This window comes from Melanotaenia boesemani, chromosome 2 (genome assembly GCF_017639745.1).
Source record: "Melanotaenia boesemani isolate fMelBoe1 chromosome 2, fMelBoe1.pri, whole genome shotgun sequence".
Classification (NCBI taxonomy): domain Eukaryota; kingdom Metazoa; phylum Chordata; class Actinopteri; order Atheriniformes; family Melanotaeniidae; genus Melanotaenia; species Melanotaenia boesemani.
In genome coordinates, this window is record NC_055683.1 from 457,942 (window position 1) to 475,994 (window position 18,053).

The 18,053-nt window shown below is 45.1% G+C and overlaps 1 protein-coding gene across 1 annotated transcript; it reads left to right on the forward strand.

Moving 5' to 3' along the window:
* The first annotated feature begins 324 nt into the window (after positions 1 to 324).
* Positions 325 to 12,261, forward strand: LOC121650028. The gene is made up of 2 exons (XM_042001276.1): positions 325 to 2,550; positions 12,250 to 12,261. The coding sequence occupies exon 1, from the start codon at positions 384 to 386 to the stop codon at positions 1,920 to 1,922; it is 1,539 nt and encodes a 512-aa protein (XP_041857210.1). The 5' UTR covers positions 325 to 383; the 3' UTR covers positions 1,923 to 2,550; positions 12,250 to 12,261.
* The last annotated feature ends 5,792 nt before the right edge of the window (positions 12,262 to 18,053 follow it).

Consider the following 18,053-nt stretch of genomic DNA (forward strand, 5'->3'; position numbering starts at 1 on the left):
TGGATGGGTCATGCTTTCGAGACCACATGGGAACTCACGCAGGCTACGCCGTGGTGCAACAAAAGGAAGGGACGTTTGTGACAATAAAAGCTGAAAAATGTTTACAACCTTGCTCTGCACAATTAGCTGAATTGTATGGACTTACTGCAGCTTGTGAACTTGCTAAAGACTCCTCTGCTAATATTTACACAGATTCAGCATACGCTCACGGAGTCTGTCACCTGTTTGGAGCAGTTTGGAAACTGCGCGGCTTTCAAAAATCAGATGGTAAACCTGGTCGGCATGGGAAACAGATTATGAAGTTGATCTCGGCCATGATGCTTCCACATCGATTGGCCACTATCAAGTGTCCTGCTCATCGAAAAGACAACTCCATCACCACAATGGGAAACAATGCGGCAGACGAAGCTGCAAAGCACGCTTCAGGTTGCAAGGTCGCCGTCTTGGCCCCAGCTGTGGAGTTGGAACCATCTGTCACACCTGATGATATCACATTAATGCAAGCGCGTGCTAGCGCGAGTGAACAAAACATGTGGGAAAAAAGGGGTGCTACAAAAGATGGGCGAGGGTTATGGCGGTCACATACCGGCCTGATCGTCGCTCCAATCTCACTTTTGTCTCTTTTAATTCCAGAGTGTCACAAACCAGACCACTGTGGGCGAGATGAGGTGATACATCGAATACAACAACAGGGTTATTGGGCGCCGTACCTGCAGGCACTGGTGACGGATGCGCTTAATCGGTGCGAGATATGCTCGCAAAATAACATTCGAAAAGGTATTGTCACCCCCACAGCGCGAATTCCTGTCCCGGAAGGCCCGTTTCGTCATCTGATTTTAGATTTTGTGGACATGTTGGTCCCGGTACACGGTAAGCGCTACCTTTTGGTGGTTTTTGATCATTTCAGTCGTTGGGTGGAGGCCACTCCGTCAAAGGACATGGGGGCGGGAACGGTTGTGAAGTTCCTGGTCCGTGAGGTAATCCCTAGGTTTGGCTTACCATCCATCCTTTCATCAGACTCGGGACCAGCGTTTATTAACAAGGTCTATGAGGGCGTTCTGCGCCAGCTCGGAATCAAGGTCCGTCACGGAAGTATCTACACTCCCTCCAGCCAAGGAGGGGTGGAACGAGTGAATGGCACACTTAAAGCGAAAATTAATAAGATTTGTGCATGTACTGGGTTGCGGTGGCATGACGCATTACCGCTGGCCCTAATGAGTTACCGCATGCAAGCTCATCGGGTCACACATTTGTCTCCTCATGAAATGTTAACAGGTCGCCCTATGCCGGGTCCGCAGTTTCGGGGTCCTTTCAAAGGACCCCCACTGGAGCAGTTGGAGAAGGAGCTGCACAGTTATATGAAACAGTTGTCTGCTATCCATAAAGCGATTTATTTTCAGGAAAAAGCGAACGAGCCAAAACCAGTCTCTGTGACATCTGGTCCAGTGGTGCCCGGGGATAAGGTGTACATTAAGGAGTTTCGAAGAAAGTGGAACACTCCTAGACGCCGAGGTCCTTACACGGTGGTCCGTGCCACACCGACTGCGGTCCAGGTCGAAGGGAGCGTCGCTTGGCATCATCTGAACCATTGTTCGTTGGCACCTACGACCAACAACTGCAAAACGGGCCCTGGGGACTGGTCGGACTGTACAGCGTTCTCAAATAACCAGTCCCCCAAAAGGGGAAGTATCGCCTCGCATGCATCTGACGAAGATAGTCCTGTCAGGGCAGATTCAGAGTTCCCGCCCGATGATGTTGAGGTTGACATTCCTTTGGTTTCTTCTTCTGGGCGAGACAGGGATCTCGGCAGGGACAATTCAACCAATCCGGACCCGAAGCAACAGTCACCACGTCGTCCCATCACCAGGGCCTTCTCAAGGAAACAGAGGGGCAACTGCGCAACGAGGGAGCGACCTCAGTGACCAAGGGGAGTACGACTCACATGCCAAATGTCATTATCAGTCAGGTCTCTTGCCGGCATGCACCCGCACACATCTACATACTACCCGTGACTCAGTATTTCAGACAGATGTTGCCCTTTTGGCACAACATAGGCGGAAAGTAAGATCAATTAAGGAACTAGATGTAGAGGGCCATAACATTCCAGTGAATCCTGGGGTGGATGATAAAAGCGGTGCTCAGGGAGGTGAGGTTTTGGGGTCCAGGCTAGAACCTCTGGGCTCAGACTTAAGTGTTTATGTTACCACAGCTGCAACTGCCAAGCAATGGGGAGTTCACTTTGTAAAGGAGGGGCCCACTCCCCCTCTAGCTGTGGTTCCGGCCCTGGAGCCGGATAAGGTTGGTCTTGAAGCAATCATTACTCCACGCCCACAGGCAGGAATAGGTAACCATCAGTCAGTACCAGGAGGACTGGGGTATGAACACTTAGCACGTATAACATCCTTAATGGTTGACCAGGTATGGGCTGCTGCTTGGAACACACTGGAAGGTCTATTGGAGATTGGGAAGGTTGTAAGTTCTTACCAGACCACAGTTAACACCCCTGTTGTGAATAAAGTTGCTTTTACACCTGAACCGCAGCCCACCGTGGTTGCTGATGGCCAACCAGACAGCGGGGTGGTTGAGTCATTCACTCTTCCCCCTCTAGGGTTAGATACTTTGGTGGATAGTTATCATAATAAAACATTAGAGGGGGGGGAGGATGTAAAGGGGCAACCGGAAGTACGAGGGTTTAGACCTAGTGAAGATTACTTATGGAAGGAAGCGATGGCCAACACTTGGTATCGCTGGGCTTGGCTGTCAGTAAAGGAAATGACTTCGGAGGAATGCATATGGTGCTCAAAGGCGCCTGGAGCCCCTCCGGTTGTTATCCCAGACAAGTACAACTCTTGGGAGTGTGCCCAGGAACAACGCCGGGTGTGTAAAGAGGAAGCGTTCAAGTCTACAACAACGAATGCTTTCTTTGGGCTCCCGATGTGTGGTATAAAGTGTAGATTACTTTATGGGGCCCAGAGGATGCATGGTTATTTAAATAAATATAGGGGTTACAAAATCCAGGAATTGTGTGAACCTTACCAGGTGGCAAATACCGCCATGTCCCCTCCCACGGTTTACGAGGTGGACTATAACGCCGCATACGAGTGTTTTGCCAGCGGAGGATTTCTCCAGCAAAATGGAATAATGGTGGGGAACACGACGGTAAGATGTAATGTCACATGGGTATTATCATGGTTCCCAGAGTCTGGTATGACTCCGCTCTTCATAACAAAAGCAGTATGGTTTGAAAACCCGGAGCCCCTACATCAGGACTGTCGGAATATGTCAAATGTTCGGGGAAGACTGTTGTACTTTTATTCCAGCTAACACAGCGCCAGATGGTTCTTTTACCTCTGCCATGGAAGAAATAATACGGGTGGGGAGAGAGGTGCGAGAGCATGCTGGGAAGAGCGACTGGTCTCTTGATTGGTTGGACCAGTTAATGGCTGACTGGAAAAATGTATTGATAAAGGTGGGAGTTGGGTCAGCTTTGGTTCTGATCCTTCTTTTCTTGTTTGGCATGTGCATCGTTCCCGCCCTGAGGAGAGCATGGAGTACGAGTCTCAAGAAACAGACATCCTTCATCATGGCTGCCCAATTGGTCCGTACTGAGTTGGACCTGTGACGTCTCAAGAGAACTACAGTCGGTTGGACAAAAGGGGCAGCAGCCTGTAACGGAAGGCTGGTGACCCAATGCTCCTGTCTGCCTCCGGACTGGAAAAGGACTCTATCTTGTGTTGTTCAAGTGTGAATTTTGTAGTTGAAAATCTTCTGTAATAGCTTATCCTTGTGAAAACGGATTGTAATGTGTTTTCTTGTTGTGTGTGTATGGTTACTTTCTGTCATAGTACTTAGAAGGTCTCTTGCAGGGGTTCGCTGGCCTACCCGTGCCTGAGTGTCAAGTGAGATCAAAAAGTTACCGGTGCTCGCCCAACAGGGGGGGCACGGGGGAATTTTTTTCTCCCTTCGGGGTTTTTTTCGCCCTCGTACGGGAGGTTCAGATTGGCTCCTATGTTATGCTTGAGACCTGCGTGTGTGGACAAGTGTGCTTAAAAAAGGTTTCCCTATTGTAAGTTTCAGAGTATCGTCTTAGGGCCGATTACTCTGAAATATTTGAAAGGGGGAAATGTGGAAGTATGAATGTATCAGAGCTGAGTTGAATAACAACAGGTGTAGCTCTGGTCAGCAGAATATTAATAGTATGACATTATAACATGATATCAAAATGATGTCAACCAGTCAGCCCTACAAGGCTGCATACCTGGGTACTGTGTGTCTGAAAATAGTGACAGGCAGGCTATATAAGCTTGGGAGAATGATTGTACGGGGTCTTTTGTCCTGAAGGGGTGTCCCCCTGTTCGGCCGAATAAAGGATCATTAAAGACCTCTGTCTGCAGACTCTTAATATCAGCAGCCCTTTTGATAAAGAATTTATCTACGACAGCAGGATGAAGCAGGGTGAAGCAGGATGAAGCAGGGTGAAACAGGATGAAGCAGGGTGAAACAGGATGAAGTAGGATGAAGCAGGGTGAAGCAGGGTGAAACAGGATAAAGTAGGGTGAAGCAGGGTTAAACAGGATGAAGTAGGGTAAAACTGGATGAAGTAGGATGAAGCAGGGTGAAGCAGGGTGAAACAGGATAAAGTAGGGTGAAGCAGGGTGACACAGGATGAAGTAGGGTAAATCTGGATTAAGTAGGGTGAAACTTGATGAAGCAGGGTGAAACAGGATGAAGTAGGGTGAAACAGAATGAAGCAGGGTGAAAAAGGATGAAACAGGGTGAAGTAGGGTGAAACAGGGTGAAGCAGGATGAAGAAGGGTGAAACAGGATGAAGCAGGGTGAAGCAGGATGACGTAGGGTGAAGCAGGGTGAAACAGGATGAAGTAGGATGAAGCAGGGTGAAACAGGGTGAAGCAGGGTGAAAGGCGTTGAAGTAGGGTGAAGCAGGGTGACACAGGATGAAGTAGGGTAAAACTGGTTGAAGTAGAGTGAAACAGGATGAAGCAGGGTGAAACAGGATGAAGTAGGGTGAAGCAGGGTGAAGCAGGATGAAGCAGGATGAGACAGGATGAAGCACGATGAAGTAGGGTGAAACAGGATGAAGTACGGTGAAGCAGGGTGAAACAGGATGAAGCAGGGTGAAACAGGATGAAGTAGTGTGAAGCAGGGTGAAACAGGATGAAGCAGGATGAAAAAGGATGAAACAGGGTGAAATAGGGTGAAACAGGATGAAGTAGGGTGAAGCAGGGTGAAACAGGATAAAGTAGGGTGAAGCAGGGTGAAACAGGATGAAGCAGGATGAAAAAGGATGAAACAGGATGAACCAGGATGAAGTCGGGTGAAACAGGATAAAGCAGGGTGAAACAGGATGAAGCAGGGTGAAACAGGATGAAGCAGGGTGAAACAGGATGAAACAGCGTGAAACAGGGTGAAGCAGGATGACGTAGGGTGAAACAGGATGAAGTAGTGTGAAGCAGGGTGAAACAGGATGAAGCAGGATGAAAAAGGATGAAACAGGGTGAAATAGGGTGAAACAGGATAAAGTCGGGTGAAGCAGGGTGAAGCAGGAGGAAGCAGGATGACGTAGGGTGAAACAGGATGAAGTAGTGTGAAGCAGGGTGAAACAGGATGAAGCAGGATGAAAAAGGATGAAACAGGGTGAAATAGGGTGAAACAGGATAAAGTCGGGTGAAGCAGGGTGAAGCAGGAGGAAGCAGGATGAAGTAGGGTGAAACAAGATGAAGCAGGATGCAGTAGGGTGAAGCAGGGTGAAAGAGGATGAAGCAGGTTGAAGCAGGGTGAAACAGGATGAAGTAGGGTTAAACAGGATGAAGTAGGGTGAAACAGGATGAAGCAGGGTGAAGCAGGATGAAGCAGGGTGAAACAGGATGAAGCAGGGTGAAACAGGATGAAGTAGGATGAAGCAGGGTGAAGCAGGGTGAAACAGGATGAACCATGGTGAAACAGGATGAAGTAGGGTGAAAAAGGATAAAGCAGGGTGAAACACAATGAAGCAGGGTGAAGCAGGGTGAAACAGGATAAAGTAGGGTGAAGCAGGGTGAAACAGGATGAAGTAGGGTAAAACTGGATGAAGTAGGATGAAGCAGGGTGAAGCAGGGTGAAACCGGATGAACCACGGTGAAACAGGATGAAGTAGGGTGAAACAGGATGAAGCAGGGTGAAACAGGATGAAGCAGGCTGAAACAGGATGAAGCAGGGTGAAACAGAATGAAGCAGGGTGAAACAGGATGACGTAGGGTGAAGTAGGGTGAAACAGGATGAAGCAGGGTGAAACAGGATGAAGCAGAATGAAGTAGGGTGAAACAGGATGAAGCAGGATGAAGTCGGGTGAAACAGGATGAAGCAGGATGAAGTCGAGTGAAACAGGATGAAGTAGGGTGAAACAGGATGAAGCAGGATTAAGTAGGGTGAAGCAGGGTGAAACAGGATGAAGTAGGGTGAAAAAGGATGAAACAGGCTGAAGTACGGTGAAACAGGATGACGTAGGGTGAAGCAGGGTGAAACAGGATGAAGCAGGATGAAGTCGGGTGAAACAGGATGAAGCAGGATGAAGTCGAGTGAAACAGGATGAAGTAGGGTGAAGCAGGGTGAAACAGGGTGAAGCAGGATGAAGCAGGATGAAGTAGGGTGAAACAGGATGAAGCAGGATGAAGTAGGGGGAAACATGATGAAGCAGGATTAAGTAGGGTGGCGCAGGGTGAAACAGGATGAAGCAGGATTAAGTAGGGTGAAGCAGGGTGAAGCAGGATGAAGTAGGGTTAAACAGGATGAAGTAGGGATGAAACAGGATGAAGCAGGATGAAGCAGGGGTGAAACAGGATGAAGCAGGGTGAAACAGGATGAAGCAGGATGAAGCAGGGGAAGCAGGATGAAGCAGGATGAAGTAGGGTGAAGCAGGGTGAAACAGGATGAAGCAGAATGAAGTAGGGTGAAACAGGATGAAGCAGGATGAAGTAGGGTGAAGCAGGGTGAAACAGGGTGAAGCAGGATGAAGCAGGATGAAACAGGATGAAGCAGGATGAAGTAGGGTGAAGCAGGGTGAAACAGGATGAAGCAGAATGAAGTAGGGTGTAACAGGATGAAGCAGGATGAAGTAGGGTGAAGCAGGGTGAAACAGGATGAAGTAGGGTTAAACAGGATGAAGTAGGATGAAACAGGATGAAGCAGGATGAAGCAGGGTGAAACAGGATGAAGTAGGGTGAAGCAGGGTGAAACAGGATGAAGTAGGATGAAAAAGGATGAAGCAGGATGAAGTCGGGTGAAGCAGGGTGAAACAGGGTGAAGCAGGATGAAGTAGGGTGAAACAGGATGAAGCAGGATGACGTAGGGTGAAGCAGGGTGAAACAGGATGAAGTAGGGTGAAGCAGGATGAAGTAGGATGAAGCAGGGTGAAACAGGATGACGTAGGGTGAAGCAGGGTGAAACAGGATGAAGTAGGATGAAGCAGGGTGAAACAGGGTGAAGTAGGGTGAAAGGCGTTGAAGTAGGGTGAAACAGGATGAAGCAGGGTGAAACAGGATGAAGTAGGGTGAAGCAGGGTGAAACAGGGTGAAGCAGGATGAAGCAGGATGAAGTAGGGTGAAACAGGATGAAGTAGCGTGAAACAGGGTGAAACAGGATGAAGCAGGATGAAACAGGATGAAGCAGGATGAAGTAGGGTGAAACAGGATGAAGTAGCGTGAAACAGGGTGAAACAGGATGAAGCAGGGTGAAACAGGATGAAGCAGGATGAAAAAGGATGAAACAGGATGAACCAGGGTGAAACAGGGTGAAGCAGGGTGAAACAGGATGAAGTAGGGTGAAGCAGCGTGACACAGGATGAAGTAGGGTAAAACTGGATGAAGTAGGGTGAAACAGGATGAAGCAGGGTGAAACAGGATGAAGCAGGGTGAAACAGGATGAAGCAAGGTGAAAAAGGATGAAACAGGGTGAAGTAGGGTGAAACAGGATGAAGTAAGATGAAGCAGGGTGAAACAGGATGAAGTAGGATGAAGCAGGGTGAAACAGGGTGAAGCAGGGTGAAAGGCGTTGAAGTAGGGTGAAGCAGGGTGACACAGGATGAAGTAGGGTAAAACTGGATGAAGTAGGGTGAAGCAGGGTGAAACAGGATGAAGCAGGGTGAAACAGGATGAAGCAGCGTGAAACAGGATGAAGTAGTGTGAAGCAGGGTGAAACAGGATGAAGCAGGATGAAGCAGCGTGAAACAGGATGAAGTAGTGTGAAGCAGGGTGAAACAGGATGAAGCAGGATGAAAAAGGATGAAACAGGATGAATCAGGATGAAAAAGGATGAAACAGGGTGAAGTAGGGTGAAACAGGATGAAGTAGGGTGAAGCAGGGTGAAACAGGATAAAGTAGGGTGAAGCAGGGTGAAGCAGGAGGAAGCAGGATGAAGTAGGGTAAAATAGGATGAAGCAGGGTGCAGCAGGGTGAAACAGGATGGCGTAGGGTGAAGTAGGATGAAACAGGATGAAGTGGGGTGAAGCAGGGTGAAACAGGATGAAGCAGGGTGAAACAGGATGAAGTAGGATGAAGCAGGATGAAAAAGGATGAAACAGGGTGAAGTAGGGTGAAACAGGATGAAGTAGGGTGAAGCAGGGTGAAACAGGATGAAGTAGGGTGAAGCAGGGTGAAACAGGATGACGTAGAGTGAAGCAGGGTGAAGCAGGGTGAAACAGGATGAAGCAGGATGAAGTAGGGTGAAACAGGATGAAGTAGGATGAAGCAGGGTGAAACAGGATGAAGTAGTGTGACGCAGGGTGAAACAGGATGACGTAGGGTGAAGTAGGGTGAAACAGGGTGAAGCAGGGTGACACAGGATGAAGTAGGGTAAAACTGGATGAAGCAGGGTGAAACAGGATGAAGCAGGATGAAGCAGGGTGAAACAGGATGAAGTAGGGTGAAGCAGGGTGAAACAGGATGAAGCAGGATGAAAAAGGATGAAACAGGATGAACCAGGATGAAGTCGGGTGAAACAGGATAAAGCAGGGTGAAACAGGATGAAGCAGGGTGAAACAGGATGAAACAGCGTGAAACAGGATAAAGCAGGGTGAAACAGGATGAAGCAGGGTGAAACAGGATGAAGTAGGATGAAGCAGGGTGAAACAGGATGAAGTTTGGTGAAGCAGGGTGAAACAGGATGAAGTTTGGTGAAGCAGGGTGAAGCAGGATGACGTAGAGTGAAGCAGGGTGAAGCAGGGTGAAACAGGATGAAGCAGGATGATGTAGGGTGAAACAGGATGAAGCTGGATGAAGTAGGGGGAAACAGGATGAAGCAGGATTAAGTAGGGTGACGCAGGGTGAAACAGGATGAAGCAGGATTAAGTAGGGTAAAACAGGATGAAACAGGATGAAGTAGGGTGAAGCAGGGTGAAACAGGATGAAGCAGGATGAAGTAGGGTGAAACAGGATGAAGCAGGATGAAGTAGGGTGAATCAGGGTGAAACAGGATGAAGTAGGGTTAAACAGGATGAAGTAGGGTGAAACAGGATGAAGCAGGATGAAGCAGGGTGAAACAGGATGAAGTAGGGTGAAGCAGGGTGAAACAGGATGAAGTAGGATGAAAAAGGATGAAACAGGATGAAGTCGGGTGAAACAGGTGAAAGCAGGGTGAAACAGGATGAAGCAGGATGAAGCAGGGTAAAACAGGGTGAAGCAGGGTGATACAGGATGAAGTAGGGTGAAGCAGGGTGACACAGGATGAAGTAGGGTAAAACTGGATGAAGTAGGTTGAAACGGGATGAAGTAGGGTGAAACAGGATGAAGCAGGGTGAAACAGGATGAAGCAGGGTGAAACAGGATGACATAGGGTGAAGCAGGGTGAAACAGGATGAAGTAGGGTGAAACAGGATGAAGTAGGATGAAGCAGGGTGAAACAGGGTGAAGCAGGGTGAAACAGGATGAAGTAGGGTGAAGCAGGGTGACACAGGATGAAGTAGGGTAAAACTGGATGAAGTAGGGTGAAACAGGATGAAGCAGAATGAAGCAGGGTGAAACAGGATGAAGCAGGGTGAAACACGATGAAGCAGGGTGAAACAGGATGAAGCAGGGTGAAGCAGGGTGAAACAGGATGAAGCAGGATGAAAAAGGATGAAATAGGGTGAATCAGGGTGAAACAGGATGAAGTAGGGTGAAGCAGGGTGAAACAGGATGAAGTAGGGTGAAGCAGGGTGAAACAGGATAAAGTAGGGTGAAGCAGGGTGAAACAGGATAAAGTAGGGTGAAGCAGGGTGAAACAGGATAAATTAGGGTGAAGCAGTATCGCGTCAAATTTTTGTCAAAACCAGGGAGAGCAAAATAAACATGCTCGCGCGCAGATTACACTACCATCGCGCAGAAATTCATTTACCGAGAGGACAAAAGATCCTCTAGCGTGACAGACGACCAACTCCCGCGCGCGTGTGGAAGGCCTCGCGCGCGCATGTTACGTTCCGAGCGCGCGAAGCTGGATCAGACGCGCGCGCGTTTCTGTCATGCCGCCCCCGCTTGAGGATGGCTGCGCTCTTGCCAGCGTCTCTGCCCTCGCGGTGACGTTTTCCTCGCGCGGATCAAAATGTGTTTTGACACATGGGGCGGGACAAATCCCCATTCTATAAGCCTTCTCCTGATTGGTCCGCGTACACAGGAAGTTGTGTCAGGAAGACCTTGACTGACAAGACGGCTGGAGCCGGGACAGTTGCGGTGGTTTTGGCATTTTGGCAACGATACTTTGCTTGAGGTAAGTGGAATTCACAGCAGTTCTTCCCGAAAAGTACGGATACTCCTCAGTAAACTATGCCGTTTTCGAATTAACAATTCTACAAGGACAAAAATCAATTCGATAACTTAGAATTGCTTAGGAATATGTAGTTAGCACGAGTAAAATATGTCAATAGCTATATGCTAGCGATAGCTACTGCGGGGGTCAAAATGGCCGAAGCTAACTGATGTTCATTTCAAATCGTCATTTCACTTAACTGTAATACATTTCAGGATAACGTCCAGTGATGATACAATTAAAGTGTGCTTCACTTGTTGAATTTAAACATGGTGGTGTTTTTCACGGCTTAATTTGATTTGTTATATCTCCGTGTGTGTGCGCAAGGTTTATTTTGTTCCTGGAGTGGTGACATCCCCCCTCTTTGACAAGAATTAATGGATGGAAATACGGCAGCAGCGCCTGCAGATTTGCATGTAAGTGACATCAAACTGCTTGGCTTTGCTGGACTTATTTAGATGAATAGACATAAAATACGTGTAGAATTATATGATCTATAGTGGGATGAAGAGTGGCAGTATGTGTGCTCTGTATGTGTGCCCGTGGGCAGTTGCGTACACATGGACATGACATGAATGAATCATCAGGGGTCCGTTTAACAAAGCAGGTTCAACAAACTGAGTGTAACCCTGAAACCTGTGTTAATCTACTCAGGGAGAGTTTTCAGGTCCAGAACAGAGGATTTGAGTTGGTTTAATCAATTCGGATTACTTTGATGTGGAGTTAAGCTCGTGCACCACAACCATAAAAAGCCAACCCCGGTTCGATGAGTCACCATAGCAACAAACTCCATGGTAATGTGAAGATAGTGATGGTAGATGGTAATGTCCAGTACTAGATCATAAGACTTTTTTTTATTTTTAACACAACAAATTAAACACCATGCTGTTTTAAGCAGCGTAAATCTCTTCCATACCAGTTTTATGGAATTATAATCTCTGACATCACATGTGTGAGGACTTTCCTGATCAATTCAAAACACTGGTGTCTTTAAATTGTGCTGTTACCAATGTTATGAAGAAATATTCCATTTACAAATAAAATTTTAAAACAAATTACATCGAAAGTATAAATCTGGCTATGTATCATAATTTCCTGGGCACTAGGACAAGTCAGATAACCGGCTATGAATAACTGCACAACAATGCCGTTTGATGACATTTTGATGAAGAAATTATATCATAAATGTTGAAGTCTTTCCCATATTTTCATCATCATGTATTAATGTAGCTTCTAAATCTCTGGAATAATATGAACAACTTATGTCTGACAGAGCCAGGTGGGAGGAGTCAGGTAGAAACTCAATTTACCACAAATTAGGTGTGTATGTAGATTATGGACTGTCACATTAAAAACCACTGCTCAAAAAGGTGATTTTCCCAAAATGCAAGAGCATCCACGCACAGTCTAATAAAAAAACATTGCCAGACAAATATTTAACTGTCTTTACAGTAATGCTGCTCCTTCAACTACTAGATAATTAATGAAAGAACACGGAATTCTAACGTCAGAACGAGGTGACGCCAAAACTCACCTGCTGACTGAATGAGGAAATCAAACAGGGCATGTACCTGAAACAGGACGAAAACGGAGAGAAACGCAGGGTTTCTGAGGATAAACCTGGTCCTGACCAGGTTAGGCTCGTGTATTTTACTATGGTAACTGACCGAGAGCTTAAAGGAGTACTTCACTCTCAGAATGATGTGCCTTCATTTTCTACTCACCCTCATGCTGATTCACACTCTGGAACACTTTCTTGATATTTATCATGCAGCCGGAGATGTGGGGAGGTTTTCCTCTTCATAGATTCCGTTACAGTGATGTTGAACGGCGCCCGTTCCAAAAGTCCATAAAAACGTGTCAATATTCCTCCATACAGCTCGTCCAATGTAATCCAAGTGTCCTCAGTGGGTAGCGTCCATCATTTACTGGAAACAACATCATTTACTACATTTTTACGGCTTTAACAGTAGTGCATGGCATTTCCTGGATGAGTTCTACGACACTATGGAAGCTGCGGCAGACCAAACCATGCGGGGAGCGCTTACATCCCCTGTTCTGTCACTAATACAAGCGTAGAAGGATAAATTTCCTGTTTACATTGTGCTAAGCAACTGAGCCGCTGACAAACAGGAGAGGGGTTGAAGGAACAAATAAAGGCAGAAAGAAAAATGTGCGCTTGTATTAGCGCCAGAATAGGGGCTTTAAGCGCTCCCCGGATTGTGGACGTTTATGGACCTTTTTGCCCGGGCACTTTTCTACATCAATGTAATGGAATTGATGCAGAACAAAAACCTCCCCACATCTCTGACAGCATAATAAATATCAAGAAAGTGTACAGAGTTAATCAGCATGAGGGTGAGTAGAAATGAAGGGTGAAGTGTTCCTTTATCTTACCTCTCTTTGTGAGACAGGCTAGAGTTCCTCCTCTTTCTCTGGTTGGAGGAACCTACCTTTTTATGAAAAGGAAAACTCATTTTCCCTCATTTCAAGGTTGACAGACTCAGAGGTTTCACTGAACCTGATTTGTGAAATGGACCTCTGGATGCGTGTTCATATTTATGTTAGATATTCCTAATGTTAAGATACCAAGCACTTTGTTTTGTTTCCTGTATGAAATATGCTATAGAAATACAATTTATTTTTATTTATGATATATAGATTGTTCATAAAATGAAATCCATAGGCATCTACCTCTTACCTCTACCTCAAAACAGGAGTTTTTTTTTTTCATTAGAACAGATTACAGTTACAATGTTGGATGTCTTTCAATTATTACTTTTTTTTTAAATAGTTGACCATGATAAGTTAATGTCTTTCTTGTCAACAGGGCATTCTCAGATATGAGATTTTCTCCAGGCTGATTACCAAATTGGAGTCAGCACTCTCAAGAACACCTCTGGACTTTGACTTTCTGGAATTTACATGTCGACAAGAACTGTACCTCTTTGAGGCTCTGTCAAGACATGTTTTTGTCCCCGATCAAATTGTAAGGGCTTTACAAGACTTTTTTAGGCTGGTGATGACACAGAGTTATGACGCAGACATTGCCAGTAATGCTACTGAAACTGTTGCTGGAGAGACAGGGCGTCCCAGGTATGATATTGATCGAGAAAAACTGACTGAACTTTTGGAAACAAATCTGCCTGTGGCCTGCATTGCAAAATTACTTGGGGTTTCAAGCAGTACAATAAACAGACGGATGAGGGAATTTGGTGTCTCAGCCAGACAGAGCTACTGCACCATTACAGATGAGGAGCTTGATAATGCAGTCATGCAGATCAAAGATGAAATGCCCAATTCAGGATATCGGATGGTCAAAGGGAGGCTGAGGTCTCTGGGGATCCATCTCCAGTGGAGGAGAGTGACTGCATCAATGCATAGAGTTGACTCACTTGGAATTCTTTCTAGACTAACAGGATTGGGCTGCATTGTGCGTAGAACTTACTCTGTCAGGGCACCTCTTTCACTCTGGCATGTGGATACAAATCACAAATTGATCAGGCAAGTTTTGTTTATGGTTGTGAATTATCTGAACCATATGAAGTTGGTTGCAGTGAATGCTGAAGTTTATTCTTAAAGCTCCTGTTTTAAAGTATTAATGATAGGCTTCACTTGTTTTGTAGGTACAACATTGTTCTCTTTGGTGCAGTGGACGGCTACTCCAGGAAGGTAAGCGATGACTGTGTGTGTTCTAGGGCTGTCAGGTAACTTGGCCAAAAACACAAGTGAACAGGCCAGTGCTGATCTCTTTTTGTTAGAGGTATTTCCAGCGGAGGATGTACAGAGCACACCCGAGTGCACATTTTCAAGATGTGTCCTCAGGTTGCTAGTAGTGGGATGATAAACTAACTTTAGCTTACATAGCTTGCATATAACTTCATCTCACTGCCATCGACTGAGTTGGCAAAAAATCCCAAAAGCTTCCAAACGGGGCTTCTGAGGTTTTTCGATGTCCAGATCAATTTTTCGTTGCTCTGTACAATCCGCCTCTATCTGTATGTGCCACTTTTTGACAAGTCTGCAGCTCACTTGACATGTCTGTGACTCGCCAGCATGCAGTGCACACACTTGCAAAGTAGCCGCTTTTAATTTTGATCTTTTTCTTCGTCTTTTTTCCATACTCATATTTTTCACGCTGTTTATTTAATATTCGAACATTAATTTTCACATCAGAGTCTCGGGTTTTTATTAATTAATTAATACATACATACATGCATATATATCTGGCAAATATATACATCAAATATGTCCAAACAATACCTTATGATCTTTGGCCTCAGTGCCATCCCCTACAGACAACTCTTAACCACTTAGAATACCTCTAGAGGTCCTGTACATATTTGGAGGAAGAGGAGTGATTCTTGGTCATTTTTAAATAGCTTCTATTTTAAATTTGAGAGTAGGAGTAAATTACAAAAATTCTCAGCAATGAAGAGTGGAAAAGTACTCTTAAGAAGTTGCATAAATACAGTCATGGATTATTATCGGTTGCTTATTAAAAGGTTACATGTACTCATGAAAACTCTTATATACAGGTGATGTGCCTCAACGCTGCAACAAATAACCGTGCACAAACAGCATTTGCTGCCTTCAAAAAAGCAACAGAAAAACACGGCATACCATCTAGGTAAGTTGGAAGACACAGTCGACACATGTTGAAGTAGAATCTCAACCACTGAGTTTATCCTGTCATTTTAAAGCACCGCCATGGTTTCTTGTAGCGCATTATGTGATTACTTGTCAGGTGTCACTTCTTGCACACCTAAGCATCCCAATCCAGTCAGGAGACCAGCATGTTTGAGTGAAGTTCCTGTAATGAGTTGTCAGTTTATAATTTATATCTTTCGATAAAAAACTATATAAAGAATGAAATAAACATAACAGATTTCTCTCTGGGGAAGCTAGTTTTTGGAGATACAGCGGGGCAAATAAGTATTGTGCGAATTAAAAGTTTATAAGTTCACCCATTTAAAAAGATAAGAGATTTGTAATTTTCATCATTAGGTACACCTCAAGTGTGAGAGACATAATATTTAAAAACCACAACTATCTGGGTGAGTAATTGATCGTATAGCATACTAAAAAATAGGTTCAGGTTGAAAAATACAGAACTTCCCCTTTAAATTGTTTGACATAAAGAAAATTGACCAAAACAGCCTTAACTTTATATTTTGTTGTACAAACTCCTGGGAAAATCACTCGAGTCAGAAGATGACTGTCGCTGTAAATGAAACTCATGAGTAATAAGTCAAAGTTGTGGATGTCAGGGTAAACTGAGTTCAAGAAATGGAGAGGAATTTAAAGCTCTTCTCACCATAATACTGAGGCAGGCAGAGGACAAAGAGGGATGGAGGAGGAGAACCAGAGAAAGCCAAAACAGGTGACAATTTAGATGCCATCAAACATATTGGCAGGGAAGAGTGATTTTGGATAGCTTTAAAAGTATGTAGGATGATTTTAAAAAGTATGTATATGGATCTTAATTGCAAATATCATTCACTGTAAAAGTCTGTTAATTCAGTTGGGTCGAAGCATTTGCAGAATACTACAGTGTTCATTTTTAAAATCTTCATGTTAAGGTGTAAAACAGACACACTTCTTGTAAAACAATGGGCCTCATTTTTATGCGGTATAATTTACTAATCATGCTATTTTATAATCTTTGAATGTATTGCAGGGTCAGAGGTGACCAAGGGGTTGAGAACGTTGAAATAGCCCAATACATGTTTACAGTACGTGGAACCGATCGAGGAAGCTTCATGTCTGGAAAAAGTGTCCACAATCAAAGGTCTCAAGCTTCTTCATACCTTTTAGCTATGTATACAGGAAGATGTTGACTGTATATAGACACTAACTGATATTTTTAATATGACAAGTCTTTGAAGTTAAACCTAAAACTTTTCACAAATTTTTTTTTCTGAGTGAACAGGATTGAACGACTCTGGCGGGATGTCAGAACATGTGTTACATCACAATATTACAGCACACTGCACAACCTAGTGTCAGAATTGTGTTTTACTATTATGTTGTCATATGTTCTTTGTGTACCTTGTAAGTCAGAGATCCCACTGGGCATGGTGGTGTTAATTGGAGATTCTCCTCACCTGGCAGTAATGGGAGATGCCACGCACCTGCTGCTGTCTGGCCTTACCAGCCTACTTAAGAGCCAGTTTGCAGTCTACTCGTCGCCAGATCGTTGCCTTACCCTAGTGGTACAACACCGGCCATTAAGTGATTTATTGACTGTTGTATGCAGTTTCGTTCATAACAGTGTTTTTGCCTTGTTTCCCTGCCCTACAGTGGAATGCTGTTTTTTCCAGTTGGAAGGACCTACCACAAGCTCTCCATTCTGGCCTGCTGTCCTGCCACCACCCTCTGCCTCAGTGACTTTCAAGGACTCTGTGACTACTCAAAATAAACTTGTTACTGCCTAACTAAATCCACCATCTGCTCCATCCTGGTTCCTGCCTGTCTTCCCACAAACCCTAACAGAACGATCTGGCCAACAAGACATGGATCCAGGATCTGGCAGTTCAGACAACTCCTGGCAGCAGGCTTTGGCTCAGCAGGGGCGACTCCTCGGACAACATGACCAAGTTCTACAGTCGTTACTGAATTCTAATCAGTCTCTGCTTCAGCAGGTTGCAAAGCTATCCTCTGACCTCTCAGTTATCTCTTCCAGTCTCTCTGCTCCCGCTGCCACTACGACCGATGCCAGCCAACCTGGCCCTGCTCCAGCTCCAGGTCCACCACTGGAATCTTACATGCCCGACCCGGAACCCTTCTTCGGAGACCTGGACAAGTGTAGAGGTTTTTTGTTGCAATGCACCATGGTTTTTCAGCAGCGTCCAAGAACATTCTCTTCTGAGCAATCTAAGATTTTTTACATTATGGGTCTTCTGCGGGGTCAGAATCAGAATCAGAAAGGTTTTTTTTATTGCCATATGAGTGAACAGGTTCACATCATTAGGAAAATGCTGCGGTACTTGGTGCAGACATAAAAACAATATAAGTTATAAGTTTAAGCATGCAATAAATATAAAATAAAAATTTTAAAACAAAATAAAGTCTCTACACTTTAACACAAAATTACAAAATATACAGGATGGGTATGGAATTAGAGCATAATCCAGAAAGTATGCTAAAGTGACAGTAAAGTCGGGCGCTTACCTGGGCAGAGGCTTTTAACGCCCGGACCCCATTGTCATCTCTCACTGTTTCTCAGTTTTTTACGGAATTTAAGACTGTTTTTGATTTGAGTGACCGTGGAAATGAGG